This window comes from Hyperolius riggenbachi, chromosome 10 (assembly GCF_040937935.1).
Source record: "Hyperolius riggenbachi isolate aHypRig1 chromosome 10, aHypRig1.pri, whole genome shotgun sequence".
In the NCBI taxonomy this organism is placed as follows: domain Eukaryota; kingdom Metazoa; phylum Chordata; class Amphibia; order Anura; family Hyperoliidae; genus Hyperolius; species Hyperolius riggenbachi.
Window position 1 is genome coordinate 113,204,526 of NC_090655.1, and position 15,134 is coordinate 113,219,659.

The 15,134-nt window shown below is 45.4% G+C and overlaps 1 protein-coding gene across 1 annotated transcript in view; it reads left to right on the top strand.

The window, feature by feature from the left end:
- ARL3 (ADP ribosylation factor like GTPase 3) overlaps window positions 1-15,134 on the top strand; it is an 84,490-nt gene that overhangs the window by 3,062 nt on the left and 66,294 nt on the right. The window contains exon 2 of the mRNA XM_068257547.1: window positions 13,653-13,796. Within this exon, the coding sequence (XP_068113648.1) occupies window positions 13,653-13,796 (144 nt within the window). The remainder of the gene's footprint in view (window positions 1-13,652; window positions 13,797-15,134) is intronic.

The window sequence follows — 15,134 nt, forward strand, 5'->3', positions numbered from 1 at the left end:
TTAATGTTTGAACACTGTACAGACAGCTTGCTTGGCACCTATTGAGAAGCATATTATGTTCTATTAGGCCTCTTTTACAGTGTGCTCTGAACAATTAATGCATTTTAACTGATTAGTTGTTCCATAGCAGTGCATTGTGAAAAAAGCTTTCAGTTAAAACGCATATAATATGAACTGACCCATAGGGAGACATGGACAATGCCTTGCACAGTTGTGCTTTCAGTTATAATGGAAAGCGACGGACCCAGTGTAAAATGAACCAGTCCTTATACAATCAGTCAGCTGCTCTCAGTAATATGTGTAGTAAAACAAAGCAAATAGACCGGGCACACTCCTGCTTTCAGCATTTATTGCCAAACTTCATAGCCAGGTTAACATCATTACAGTCCAATGAGAAGATACCGTATTTTTCGGACTATAAGACGCACTTTTTCTTCCCCAAAAGTGGGGGGAAAAAATCAATGCGTCTTATAGTCCGAATACTATTTCGGACTGCCGTCACTGTGTCTCCTGCACCTTCCACTCATCTCCTTTGAAATTATACAGCACAGCGAGTAGCAAAATGAGGCAATAAGCTGTGGGAAACAGATTTGTAGCCGCCCAAAGAAGTACGCCATCTGCCTCGCTGTCAATCTACTGTGGGAAGGTAAAGTGGAGCTGAGCGGCAGTTGTAGCAGTATCGGGTATTACATTTGCAGCCGCTCGAAGAAGAACGCTATCTAACTCGCTTCCAGTCTACGGCGAGAAGGGAAGGAGGAGCTGAGCGGCAGTTGCAGCAGTGTCAGGAATAACATTTACAGCCGCCCGAAGAAGTACGTTATCTGCCTCGCTGCCCGCTGTCAATCTACTGCGGGGAAGGAGGAGCTGAGCGGCAAATGTCTGCAAGCATGAGAGAGGACATGTGCGTTTGGTGGACTGAGCCCGTCCCGATCTCCTCCTCTATGGCTAAAATACTGAAATGTACGGTACCTCGTGGAGAACAGCAAGCCTTTGGGACACTTTCCAATATAGAGGAGGGGCTGCACGTCAGGTAGGAGGACCCAGCCAACTCCAGAGGCTGTTCGGAGATTGCGGCCTAGTCCGTGAATTGAAGCCGGGGCCTCGATTTTTAGCCGCGGCCGGTCCGCGGTAAGCGGCCAGCGCGGTAATGTGCACATGCTACCCAGAAGTATCATGGAGGTCAGTGAAAGCCACAAAGAAGCCTAGGGAGCGATGGAGGAGGAGAAGACCTGAATGCCAGAGCGGGTGGAAGAATATAGCAGCATGTGAGCAGCAGAGTGCTGTGCATGCATGCTTTACTGCAGGATGCTGTGACTGGAAGATTGGGTTCTCGGAGGTTTGGCTTTCTGTTGTGGGGACGGACTGGTCTGGAGTGCTGGATCAGTTGTGGTGCTGCAACTGCTGTATGGTGTCTGGAGCAGCGAGAGAGAGAGAGAGAGAGAGAGCAGAGACCAGCTGCAGGATTGAAACAGGGTCTGAAGGATCGTAAGTGCTGTACTTAATGTAACTGAGGTGGGGGGCAGGGGATTACTGAGGGGGAACTACTGTAATTGAGGTTCATTACTGTAACTGAGGTTGGGGCAGGGGATTACTGTAACGGGGGCATTACTGTAACTGTGGAGGGGCAGGGAATTATTCAGGGGGCTTACTTTAACGTAGAGGGTGATTACTGTAAGGGGAACAAGGGATTACTGTAACTGGGGGTGGGATTAAATATACAGTTTTTTTGGGGGAAAGGTCTATAAGACGCCCCTGCACCATGGACGCACCAAGTTTAGTATATATATTTTTTTTTTTCCTGGTTTTTGTCTTCTAAATCTAGGTGCGTCTTATAGTCCAAAAAATTCGGTACATCTAACCTGCGTCAGACGACTTGCATCAAACATGATTCATAAGTGTGACTCGTGGAGGGAAGCGTTTTTTGGAGCCTTTTTCTGTAGCGTTTTTATGTTTTGTTACAGTACAGCTGTAACTTAACAGCTACTGTAACAAAAATGCTTGGAAGACTGCTCTGATCTAGCACTTTTCAGAGCGGTTTTCCACTTTCCTACACTTTACATTGAGGCAGAAACTCCTTAGAAATCTCAAAAATGCTGCAGCCCCCGAGTTTGTGTTTGGGGGAAAAAACCAATCGCTCTGGAGTGCACCACTCCATTGTAATACATTAGCCAAGCGGTTTTCAGCATGCAAGAGTTTTAAAAACGCTCAGAACTGCTCTTGGTGTGCACCAGCCCAAAAAAGGGGGAACTTGTTGAGAAACATTGCTGTAGTGCATTCAATCCAGTACCATACCCTACAGGTGTAATGTTTACCAAATTCATATTGCTGTCTCTTACCTTTTGTCAAGGTGAAAATTGTGTTTAGATTCATGAATAGCATCATTGGATTTGCTTAAATAACTGAGGCGGGGACGAAAAGTTGTTTTACTTACCTGTGGCTTTCTCCAGTCCGGCAGTCTTTCTGGCCCCCTCGGAAAGATCACAATTAGTCTAGTTGAGGGCTACTGCACATGCGCTGTTCCAGACGTGCACCTGCTTGATCGCTTTCCCATAGCTAGGAGTGCTCTGTGCATGTGCAGTTAGTTATAAGACTTTACAAGCTGTGCATGCACAGAACACTCCCAGCTACAGGAATGTGATCAAGGTGGTGTTCACAGTAGCCCGCGACTAGACTAGTCGGTGAGCTTTCCGATTGGGTCAGCAGCACAATGGAGGGAACCCGGAGGACACAGATGAAATTTAAAACTATGGGGGGCTGAAAGAAGCCGCAGGTAAGTAAAACATGGACAGCATGGTGGTGTAGTGGATAACACTTACGCCTACAGCAATGGGTCCCTAGCTTGAATCTGGACTAGGACACTAATGCTACGTACACACTTGCGATAACTATCGTTTGCAAGGAACGATAGTTACCAGACGAACGATATTGGAAAGACTGGAATGCAACGATGGGATGCAGCGATCATCATACACATTTTAACGATCGTTCTCGCAGAAAAGAACGATCAAAAGGAAATGTTGCGTACATATTTATATAAAATTAAAAAAAAACCACTGACATGGAGTTACAATAGATACAAATATATGATTGTTAACTTGAAAACAAAGTTTAATTGAAATGAGCAATGTAACAATCTTTAAAGAGGAACTGTAACGACAAAACGGCCCCTGGGGGGTACTCACCTCGGGTGGGGGAAGCCTCAGGATCCTAATGAGGCTTCCCACGCCGTCCTGCGTCCCTCGGGGGTCTCGCTGTAGCCCTCCGTGCAGCGGTGACGCAATATTTACCTTCCTGGCTCCTGCGCAGGCACTCTGATGCCTCTCGGCGCCGAAGTAGGCGGAAATACCCGATCGCCGTCGGGTCTGCTCTACTGCGCAGGCGCAAGTTTCCGGCGCCTGTGCAGTAGAGCGGACCCGACGGAGATCGGGTATTTCCGTCTATTTCCGTGCCGAAAGTCGCCACAGCGCCCCCGCTGGAGCCAGCAAAGGTAAATATTGAACTGACAGTCGGCACAGTCGCCGGCAGTTCGGAGGGCTGCGGCGAGACCCCCGTGGGACAGAGGACGGCGTGGGAAGCCTCATTAGGCTCCGGAGGCTTCCCCCACCCGAGGTGAGTACCCCCCAGGGGAGGTTTTTGTTGTTACAGAGTCTCTTTAAGGCCGCGATACAAAGGAAGTACTGAAGCTGGGCAGAATTCAACGCAGGCGCATTAGCCCTTGTAACGATCGTTCTCGGCCGATGTCTGTACACACTATAGTTTTGTAACGATTGTCGGTAGATATGATCCGTCAGGTTGGATATTTCCATCTTCCCGATGTCGTTCTTTTGCCGTTCGTGTTAATAATCGTTGGGGAAAGTTCTTTCCCCGATTGTCGGCGGAACGATCGTTAATGAGCTGTTTCAAACGACCATAGTCGCCAGTGTGTACGCAGCATTAGGCTTCAATTCATCAAGCATTACCGCATTCGGTAATGCTGAAAACAGCTGACTTAACGGAGCACTTTAGAAAATGTTAATTCATCAAAGCTGTTACCGAATGAGAAGCTGAAATGGCAGAGCAATGAGATAAATTACCGACATGTGCTCAACACATGTCAGCAAATGTCAGTAAATGTTAATTCATCAAGGTTACCACATTCGCTAACACATTGGGTGATTATCTCCAGCTCTCCCCTGTCATTACAGGCTCCGAAAGCCTTCTGTGTGAATGTTTTCATGATTAACAGGAGCAGTCAGCCAATAGAAACAGCCCCTGTTCTCCTGCAAGTGCTGCTGATAGGTCACACAGGCTTCTCCACACATGCTTTCAGACCCCCCAGGCAGTGAGCAGAGAGAATGGGACAAAAGATATCCCCAGATACCCTTCGGTGCTGTAACCCTTTGAGTCCCTGTTTGAAAATGCAAAGATGCTGGTGGTGAAATCACCAAGCATGGCATTTGTAATGTCTCCAGGAAGGCGCAGAGGCGCTATATGTGCTACCTGAGAGCTACTGTTTTGTCCCCTGTTTTATTGCCTGATGAAGCGGGCTTGGTCCTGCGAAACGCGTTGCATATATTGGGGTACTAATAAAGTGTTTGTTTATGTCAGACAAGTAGTCTAGTCTGCTTTCGGAGGTAAGTCCACCACTGCCTCCCCAGCATATTTTAAAACTTTTAATTGTTTTTATTCTGCTGGCGCCTCTGTTCATCAAAGTCATTATAGTGTCCACCCTTGGTGGAAGGGGGACCCACCCCTACCTTTCTTCTATCTACGGAGAGCGACTTCTTAACCCTGAGTGAGGACAGGTCTAATCTCCTCACCTGCATTTACAGTGGTTGCCTCAGCGGTAACCCTTGTTTGTGAGTATAACCTTCTCACATTACATTATCCACTATTGTCCTGAGCATACTACACCATATTGGGCTCTCGGTGTCTTTTTCTAATGTCTCCAGGAAGTTCATCTACGTTGTGGCAAATAGGTAATATGTTAAGAAAGACTGATGGACAGATTCAGAGCAGCAGAGGCAGTATAAACAGTAAATATAACACGTTTACATCTAAAGGGATGTCTGGATGCCTTCTATTGTAATCAGCTTATAACAACACAGGGACATTCCAAGCTGCTCTGCACCACTCTGCTGTTATGGAACAGCCTTTGATGAATTGAAGCCTAGTAGTTTGGTAACTTACCGAACATCTACCACACATGTGAAAATATTGATGAATTAGCACAGTGAAGTGTAAAATACCGAATGCGGTATTTTAAGGACTGGGATTTTGTTATCGAACACCCTTTGATGAATTGAAGCCTATCTCCATAAAATGTATATGTTCTCCCATTGTTTGGGAGGTTTCCTCCCATGTCCCAAAAACACAAATGGATTAACTGGCTCCTACCCAAACTGGCCTTAGACTTAACTACAGTTTGACAGTGAAGTGCAGTGCTGGAGACTTTTCTCCTTATTGCATACAGTAATGATTAGATTGAGAGGTGAGGAACAGTTAGGGATAATCCTATATAATAAAACCCATATCCCTGCAAAACCCTGTGTCCCTACTGTCCAACACGGGCAGAAGTTGGACAGTACAGGAGGACAGGGGCAGGACGTGCGTGCTGACCATGCGGACGTCGCAACATCGGGGGGGGGGGGGGGGGAGAGGGGCGTAGCGCCTGTCTTTAACCTCCCTGGCGGTGCATTTCTGTCTGGATTTATGGGTCTAAAAGCGGTACATGTTTTCAAGAATTTTAGGCCTCCAATTCTTAAGTCTTAACTCACTAAAATATATCCGAATAAAGACCTGGTAGACATCCTGCATATAAATAAAAGCAGGGCTGTGGAGTCGAGGAGTCGGAGTCTGGGCAATTTTGGGCACCTGGAAGTCGGAGTTGTGGTTTCGTAAACTGAGGAGTCGGAGTCGGATGATTTTTGTACAAAATCCACAGCCCTGTTAAGTATTAGACCGAGGAGTCGGAGTCTGAGCCATTTTGGGTACTCTGAGTTGGAGTCGTGGTTTCATAAACTGAGGAGTTGGAGTCGGAAGGTTTTTGTACCGACTCCACAGCCCTGAATAAAAGACTGGAACACAAAATTGTTAAAATAATAAAATTTATAAATAAACTTAAAAAATAGAGAAACTGTAAAAATAAGGCACCAGACTAGGCCTGAAAGATAAATCTAATTTAAACCATAATCGTGATCACCTAGATCACAATTTCGGTATCTACAGTAAAAAACGGAGCAGGAGCGCAATAGCGAACAGCAGCAGCCAAGGTGAGCTCAGGGCCAGTCCTCAAGCCCTAAACAGGAGAAATGGGAGAAAATAATGGAGCACTTGGCGCTTACAATAATGGTACAGATCAATATGATCAAGTCCGTCCAGAAAAATGCGCACTGCAAATACTCGTGGACAACAATTCCTGAGAGACAGTTCATATGTGTGACACAGTACCTTTTGGGAGTATGGAAATACCTCCCTATCAGTGTTCAGCGTCCTCCTTATATTGCGTACGATTGTACGGGGTCCGCATGGATAGCGGAGCTGTATGCACGCGGATGGTCGCACGGAGATGCGGAAACCGTCTCCTTCCCCTTCCGCCAGTGGTGATTCCCGCAGTCCAATGTGTTCCAGGACTCTGCCGGCTGGTTCCTGGTTATGGGGATGCAGAGGGGACAAACGCCATAGTGCAGACTGCGCCCAAAGTTGACAGACCTACACAAAATTGCACTTACAAACAAATTCTTGTGTTTATTGCATATCTAAAAGTATTCCTAATCCGGATTTCGGCCATATGCCTTCGTCGGGGGATTCCCCTGACGAAGGCATATGGCCGAAATCTCAGGTTATTTGCAGTGCGCAGTTTTTCTGGACGGACAATTTCGGAATCGTCAAAGCAGCAATTTTCGCCATAATGTCATTTTTGCATGGGGGAAGTCCCTTTGTGTGTGGCCCGCAGCATCAACAGTGTTGGACATACCTTTTGCACGAGTCAAACGCTGTCTGTCCTCTCTCGCCGTCTGCCGGCTCTTGTGCACGGAATACTTCCTGGTTCCCTTATGTCACGAGTATGCCATTCATTAGAGCCTGCAGGAGGCGAAGTGGGTAGACTGGCATCGCTGGACTCGTGCTGGAAGGTATGTCCAGCACTTCCGCAGCTTGGGGCAAGAGAGAGATCCAGAGGGGGCACAAAGAGAGACAAGGGGACAGAGAGGCACAGGAAATCGTGAATTGAATCGACCTGACGATTTTGGACAGAAATCGCTCAATTCTATTTTTTCCTAAAATTGTTCAGGCCTACACCAGACTATACAGTATGTACATATGTACCTACACCACACCTCTCACGTGTGGTATATTTTGAAACAGGGAATGGCACAAAGGGCGACACCACAATCGGGGCTGTAGAAGCGTGAATCCTTTCGGACTTTATCCCCTTTGCTCTTAGTCTTAGGTGGCAGGCAGACGGTCCTCAAAACTCAGGCAGAGGTTGTGCAGGCGGTCGGTAGAGTAGTCAAAACCCAGGCAGACTCTCTCTTCCATGCATGAGCTGTGGCAGGGGAGCGTTGAGGAAGAGTACTGCGAGTAGTCAAAATCCAGGAAGAGGTCTGTGCAGGCAGAGAGTAGTCAAAATCCAGGCAGAGGTTTGTGCAGGCTGCAGGCAGAGAGTAGTCAAAATTCAGGAAGAGGTCGGTGCAGGCTGCAGGCAGAGAGTAGTCAAAATCCAGCCAAAAATCAGTAACAGTAAGGCAGAAGCACTTGGGAACCAAATGACTTTAATTTTAAGATACTGTGCTTTCAAATGCACAGACCTAGTGGTTTTGGGTCACCGTAATTTAAGCTATGCATACATATGAGATAAACATTGCCCAAAATGATTTCTGTGATTGCCATGGGGGGGGGGGGGTTAAAGGGGCTGGCTTAGCATCTTAGAGTATATCGTACTAGAACTGTCAGTTAAGTCAACGTTATAAAGTTGCAAAATAGATAAAAACTGTAAAACAACTCTCTTCCATGCATGAGCTGTGGCAGGGGAGCGTCCAGGAAGAGTACTGCGATGCAACATTAGTAAATGGGGCCTCGAGAAAATAGTTCTACATAATTCCCCAATCTACAGTACTAACAGAATTGTACAGTATGTTACACCTGATGGAGCAGGCATACAACTTTTGTACAGGAAAGTGGTTGTTAGTCCATGAATGGCAGCATTGGTTTTCCGTATCTACAGCTAGCATCAGTATAGTTCTCTTTCCATTCACTTTAATCTATAGGCTGTAATTGTATAGACAAACTGAACAAAAGGTTGCCTAGGTAACTAGCAGAAAACAGTACTTTATTTCTGAACTTTAGGCTTCTTTTTTTGTGGCTTCATTACTCGGTGATCTGTAAGGCTATTGTTCTGAGAAATCCAATCAACCTAGCAATGTTTAAAAGAAATCTAAGTATTTATACACATTTGTTTTATTTACGCTGTATGTCAGTTTTAAAGAGGATGAAGATTGTACATTAATAAGGGCGAAAGAGCCCTTGAGGTTGTGTTCCAACTTGACAGTAAAATAGACATTATGTCCATTTTACTGTATGCCAAAACTGAAAAAGTAAAAAGTGAGTCCTATTTTACATATCTGACTTGTTCTTACTCCATGGATCCGTTGCAGTAAGCGGGCCCCACTTCTGTGCACTCCCCGATAATCCAGAATAGGCGGATATGTTCACCATATAGTCTATGGTGGTAATGCATCTGCCCCAGGCTCCAACCGGACCACAGCGGTCTATCAGAGCAGACACTACACTGTCCACTCCTGCTGGTCGCACGTGATTTGCCGCAAGTAGGAACAGAGCCTGCTGTAATGCCCTGTGTGAGAGCTGCAAGGATCTCCAGGTGTCAGTGTCTATAACTCACCCGCTTGTCCATAAATCATTTCAGTTCTGAAACTCCCCTTCATCGGCAAGACCGCCATAGCCATTTTTATCCAAAGTGTTACAAAGCTCTGTGGCCACAGCATTGCCTCAGCCCGCTCCTGGCTTGGCTAGCCTCATATTGAGCCATATGTGGCTGCCGAGCTCAGGGTGAGTGGAATCAACACAGGTGGGGTGGTGGGCAGAGTTCAGACCACTAAAAGAAAAAAAAACGCCACGGTGGTTTCGCTGGAAATGGTGGCATAGTTTCAGACCTCTAATGATTTACGGGTGAGTTATTGCCCCTTACGCTGGCCGATCTTTGTATAATAGATCGCCGCTGCCTGGAACCCTCTAGAAGTTCACATCCGTGCTCCTCTTGGTGCACAAGCAGGGCCATGCCACTGGTGCATGAGGCACAGTACGGTCATGCTTGCGCATGAAGATGAGTGTGGTAATGATAACCTATTCAACAAGCTCTGAGTCTTCGGGGGTTGCCTCAGAGGCCAGTATTTGCAGTGTGTCGCTGGCATCCTTCCGTAAGAAGACTTCCAGCGTATGCTCCCTCTTAAAGGGAACCTAAACTGAGAGGGATATGGATGCTTCCTTTTAAACAATACCAGTTGCCTGGCAGTCCTGCTGAACTTTGGCTGCAATCGTGGCTCAATCATACACCTGAAACTGGATCAGCAGGAGAGTCAGGCAACTGGTATTATCTTAAAAGGAAAAATCCATATCCTTCTCAGTTTAGGTTCCCTTTAACAGTTCATTGGTTGTGGTGATGAGTGGGAGTGGCAAGATCATATGGAGGCTCAGGAGCGCGGCCAAACTGTGTGGAGGGAGCATGCGCTGAGCATCTTCTTTGGGAAGGACGACAGTTGCTGCAAATACCGGAGCTTGCAGTGGGGAGATGGAGGATCTTGGGCGGCAACAGACACCAATATAAGGGCCCTTTTCCACTAGCAATCGCAATCACAAATCACAAACGCCAGTGATTGCGATTGCGATTTTTCATTAATTCTGTTATGCGATTGCGATTTGCGATTTTCATTTGCATTGCATTATCATTGTAAAAATCGCTCCAGCAAGCGATTGCGATTTGCGATTAGCGATTTCCAAATCGAATCACTGTAGTGGAAAATACTTCTCATGCTTTCTATGATAAAGTAACAACCCTAGCGATTTAAAAATCACTAGCGATTTGCGATTCAGCAATCACAATCGCTCTAGTGGAAAAGGGCCCTAAGTGTCTGTTGCCACTGAAATGATATAGGCCGGATATGGCCTATGATCCATAGTTTGCCCAAGCCTGGACTAATGTACTGCTTTCCTCCAACAGCACATCTTCTTCTCTTCAGCCATTAAACAAGTTGGTAAATACTTGGCTGATTGCTGTTGTAGTTCTTATTGCTCCTCTTCTCCCCCCCCTCCCCAGTCTCCACTCATTAGGATAGAATGAGCTGCTTGGCAGAGAGCCTGGAAGCACATCTGTACTCGCATTGCAGGAAAACTGTCATCCACAGCAATCACAGAAATCCATTTTGGGCAATATTTATCTCACATGTATGCATAGCTTAAATTACGGTGACCCAGAACCACCAGGATTAACTAAAATGAAAAAGTAGGAACACTGTTAATGAGTACAAAGTATATTTTATGGTTAAAAATGAAGACATTGTCTTCCCTCTGTGCAAAATGAATCACCCAGAATGCATCACTCCAGAAAACATGCTTCTGATGACAAACCAGACAGTAAACTGTGCAGCAGTTAATGCCATATGGTCCTGGCACAGACCTAGCAAGTAGCTGATGTATCTCATTAACTATCTCAAAGCACTTAATACCTTTTCCTGGTCACGTGACCTGGATTTCAAGATCAGATAGAAAACAAAGCCATTGTGTGTTTTTACAGCCGGGTCAGTTATGTGCTGTGGAGAAAGTGATATGTCTTTCTGCTGGTTAACCAAACAGAAAAGAGAGGCAAACTTTATGAAGCAAAGTGAGAGTAGTTGTCTAAATTTATTGCAGTCTGTAATTTGCTGCAGATCTGTTCAAGGGGCACTACAGCGAAAAACTGTAAAATTTAAGATATGTGCAAACATATACAAATAAGAAGTACATTTTGTCCAGAGTAAAATGAGCCATAAATTTCTCCTATGTTGCTGTCACTTACAGTAGGTAGTAGAATTCTGACAGAAGTGACAGTTTTTGGAATAGTCCATCTCTTCATAGGGGATTCTCAGCAAGGCTTTTATTCTTTATACAGATATTCCCTAAAAAGGATTTAAACAATGATGCTGGCCGGCTTCCCTGCTTCCTACACAGTTTTTTGGCAGTTGGACAGAGCAACTGCCATTCACTAAGTGCTTTAGAAAACAAATATATCCCTGAGAATCTCCTATAAAGAGATGGACTAGTCCAAAACCTGTCACTTCTGTCAGATTTCTACAAGCTACTGTAAGTGAATTTATGGCTCATTTTACTCTGGAAAAAATGTACTTCTTATTTGTATATGTTTGTGCATATTACATTTTACAGTTTTTCGCTGTAGTGCCCCTTTCAGTCTGGAGAACTAGATAGCATGCGCAGGAATTGCAATTTGTCTGAATATAGCTTCCGACACGCAGGTAGGAAAAGTAGTTTGAAATGAATGACGCATCGTTCAGGTGTCTTTTATGCTTTACATTTTTAAACAACGGCTTAAAGGACAACTGTAGCAGGAGGGATTATGGAGGCTGCCATATTTTTTTTTTTTTTCCCTTTTAAGCAATATCAGTTGCCTGGCTATCCTGCTGATCCTTAAGCCTAGTACACACTAGCAATTTTGATAGGCCAATCATTGGTCAATTTTACCACCTCCATGTAGTATGACCATTTACCTATATAATCTGCATAGAATTGAAAATCTGTTTGGCCCTCATACTACATGGAGGTGGTAAAATTGACCAATCATTGGCCAATCAAAATTGCTTGTGTGTACTAGCCTTTAGCCTCTAATACCTTTAACCATACACCCTGAGCAAGCATGCAGCAGATTAGGTGTTTCTGACATTAGTGTCAGATCTGACTATATTAGCTGCATGCTTGTTTCTGGTGTCATTTGGACGCTACTGCAGCCAAGTAGATCAGAGGGACTGCCAGGCAACTGGTATTGTATAAATGGAAATATGACAGCCTCCATATTCTTCTCACTGCATTTGTCCTTTAAAGAAAAGATAAATGATCCACGATGATGCTCGGCCATTTTGAACGACTGACATGATGGGATTACTTCAGCAGATAATGTTTTATAGACAGCAGTGTGTATTCCCATTCTTCTGGACCAGTGGATCAACTGATATCCTTAGTGGCTTATTCCTCTTGGTACCTAACCTTCTCTCATGCCACCCCCTTCTCCCATCTCTGGTACTTATCCCTAATTTCCTATCCTGGTCCTTAGTGCTAAATCTAGCCTACTGTCTTACATGCTGTATGGTTGCTGCTACATTTTAGTATGTGGGTCAGGTACCCCATTTATTCTAATGTAGTGGCCTTCGGGTTAAGATGAACAGGCGCAGGATTCAGGGTGCGCGATGCTAGCGCTTCAGGGTGCGCGATGCTAGCGCTTCAGGGTGCGCGATGCTAGCGCTTCAGGGTGCGAGATGCTAGCGCTTCAGGGTGCGAGATGCTAGCGCTTCAGGGTGCGAGATGCTAGCGCTTCAGGGTGCGAGATGCTAGCGCTTCAGGGTGCGCGATGCTAGCGCTTCAGGGTGCGCGATGCTAGCGCTTCAGGGTGCGCGATGCTAGCGCTTCAGGGTGCGCGATGCTAGCGCTTCGGGATAAGGTTGACTGGAATCTGCTGTGGTGGACACAAAGTCCATCAAGCTCTTACTACCAATAATAAGATGGCTGGTTATACAGTAGCTTCATCTGTGCATGTGTGTAGTCCTTATTTGTCTCATGTAATTTGTCTTCATTGGATTATTTATTTTGATCTTACGTTTTTTATAGATCCGATAAGCGGGGCCTTGGACTAGGGAGCTGGATCAAACCATATAACCAGCCTCAGCAATATATCTTTCCTTTTCAAGAGCTTTACATCCTTTGTTTATTGTTTTGTTGGTTTGATAATTAAGTTGATGGATGGCACCATAGTCTGCCGTACAAAGGAACAAGAATAATTTATTGGTGGTATTTATTAATAGCATTGCATAATAATCTGAATTCCAGGGCCTTTGTATATTGACAGTTTGAATACTGTTAACAATTTTCAGATGGACTCTTATCAAGCCGTTGGGGGGCGTTGATACGTTTGCATTTTTATTTGTGCACTTTACCTGCGCTGACATATTTATTTTATCCATAGTCAGAAGACAGGATGTTGGAACAGGAAACACATCATCAGGCATAATTTGCTTAAAAAACGCAAAACAAAAGCCATACATAGGTGTTAGCATTCAAAGTACTTTGAATGTACTTTGAACTACTACAAAATATAATGCATGATGTTTTTTGAATGCAATTATTTTTAGTTCTCTAAATGCAGAGCAGAAATCAATTTTCTCAAAGCCTGATAGGCCCCAAGGATTACATAAGATGTCCAGCAATATGCAATTTTGCATTGCCTGAAAAGGAATGCAAATTTAACATGTGTGAACCCTGTCTTATCGTTTTCTGGTGTCATCCAGGTGAGGATTAAAAGCCTAACATGTCAGCACTATATAAATGCACAATAATAATATTTCCTATCATTTATAAGGAGTGTCTTTTTGTCCTTACTCCCTGTTTTGCAATCGTAGGGTTTACTGTCTATTCTGCGTAAACTGAAGAGTGCGCCAGACCAGGAGGTACGGATCCTGCTCCTGGGGCTTGATAATGCAGGAAAGACCACATTACTAAAGCAGCTGGCTTCAGAGGACATCAGTCACATCACTCCAACACAGGTCAGTGACACAAGCCCTCCTGTGCTTTGCATAGACTGAGCAAAGGGTTGCTTTTCAGGTCACGTCACTGTACAGAATTTGTTTGTATGCGCACCCCCGATTCTCTGGTTCCGCTTATTTGAAAGAGGGATTTTTAGTTTCCTTTAGCCCCTTACACTATCCTAGTGGTCTGGGTCACCATAAGGCATTTGGGTATTTCTTAAAGGATTTCTAAAGTGAACAAAATAAATGTAGCTTTACTTACCTGGGGCTTCTTCCAGCCCCTAGAAGTTGTCCCTTGCCACAGCTCCGGTCTTCTCCTAGGTCAGGGGTACGCACACTTTTTCGGCTCGCGAGCTACTTTAAAATTCGCCGAGGCCAGGAGATCTACCAACATTTCAAATACTAAGCTTAGCGCACATATACCTGGCTATAGGTTAGCCTTCAGTATAGGTTACATGGCAAGGAAATCAGCAGCGCTACTTAAAAACCGATAAGTGCCTACCTGCAAGAGAGTGCAAGCCCCACTTGTGGGGTAAAATACACACCTAGCATACACATGACCTGTCTACCACTGGAGGATGTTGGTTTCCTGTAACAGCTTGCATGCAACTTGTTTTTAAAGAGACTCTGTAACATTAAAAAGATCCCCTGGGGGGTACTCACCTCGGGTGGGGGAAGCCTCCGGATCCTAATGAGGCTTCCCACGCCGTCCTCTGTCCCACGGGGGTCTCGCCGCAGCCTTCCGAACAGCCGGCGACTGTGCCGACTGTCAGTTCAATATTTACCTTTGCTGGCTCCAGCGGGGGTGCTGTGCGTGCTGTGTAGATTAGCCAGGTATATGTGCGTGCTGTGTAGATTAGCCAGCTATATGTGCCTGCAGTGTAGATTAGCTAGGTATATGTGCCTTCAGTATAGGTTAGCCAGGTATATGTGCGTGCTGTGTAGATTAGCCAGGTATATGTGCGTGCTGTGTAGATTAGCCAGGTATATGTGCGTGCTGTGTAGATTAGCCAGGTATATGCGCGTGCTGGGTAGATTAGCCAGGTATATGTGCCTTCAGTATAGGTTAGCCAGGTATATGTGCCTTCAGTATAGGTTAGCCAGGTATATGTGCGTGCAGTGTAGGTTAGCCAGGTATATGTGCGTGCAGTGTAGGTTAGCCAGGTATATGTGCCTGCAGTGTAGGTTAGCCAGGTATATGTGCCTGCAGTGTAGGTTAGCCAGGTATATGTGCCTGCAGTGTAGGTTAGCCAGGTATATGTGCCTGCAGTGTAGGTTAGCCAGGTATATGTGCCTGCAGTGTAGGTTAGCCAGGTATATGTGCCTTCAGTATAGGTTAGCCAGGTATATGTGCGT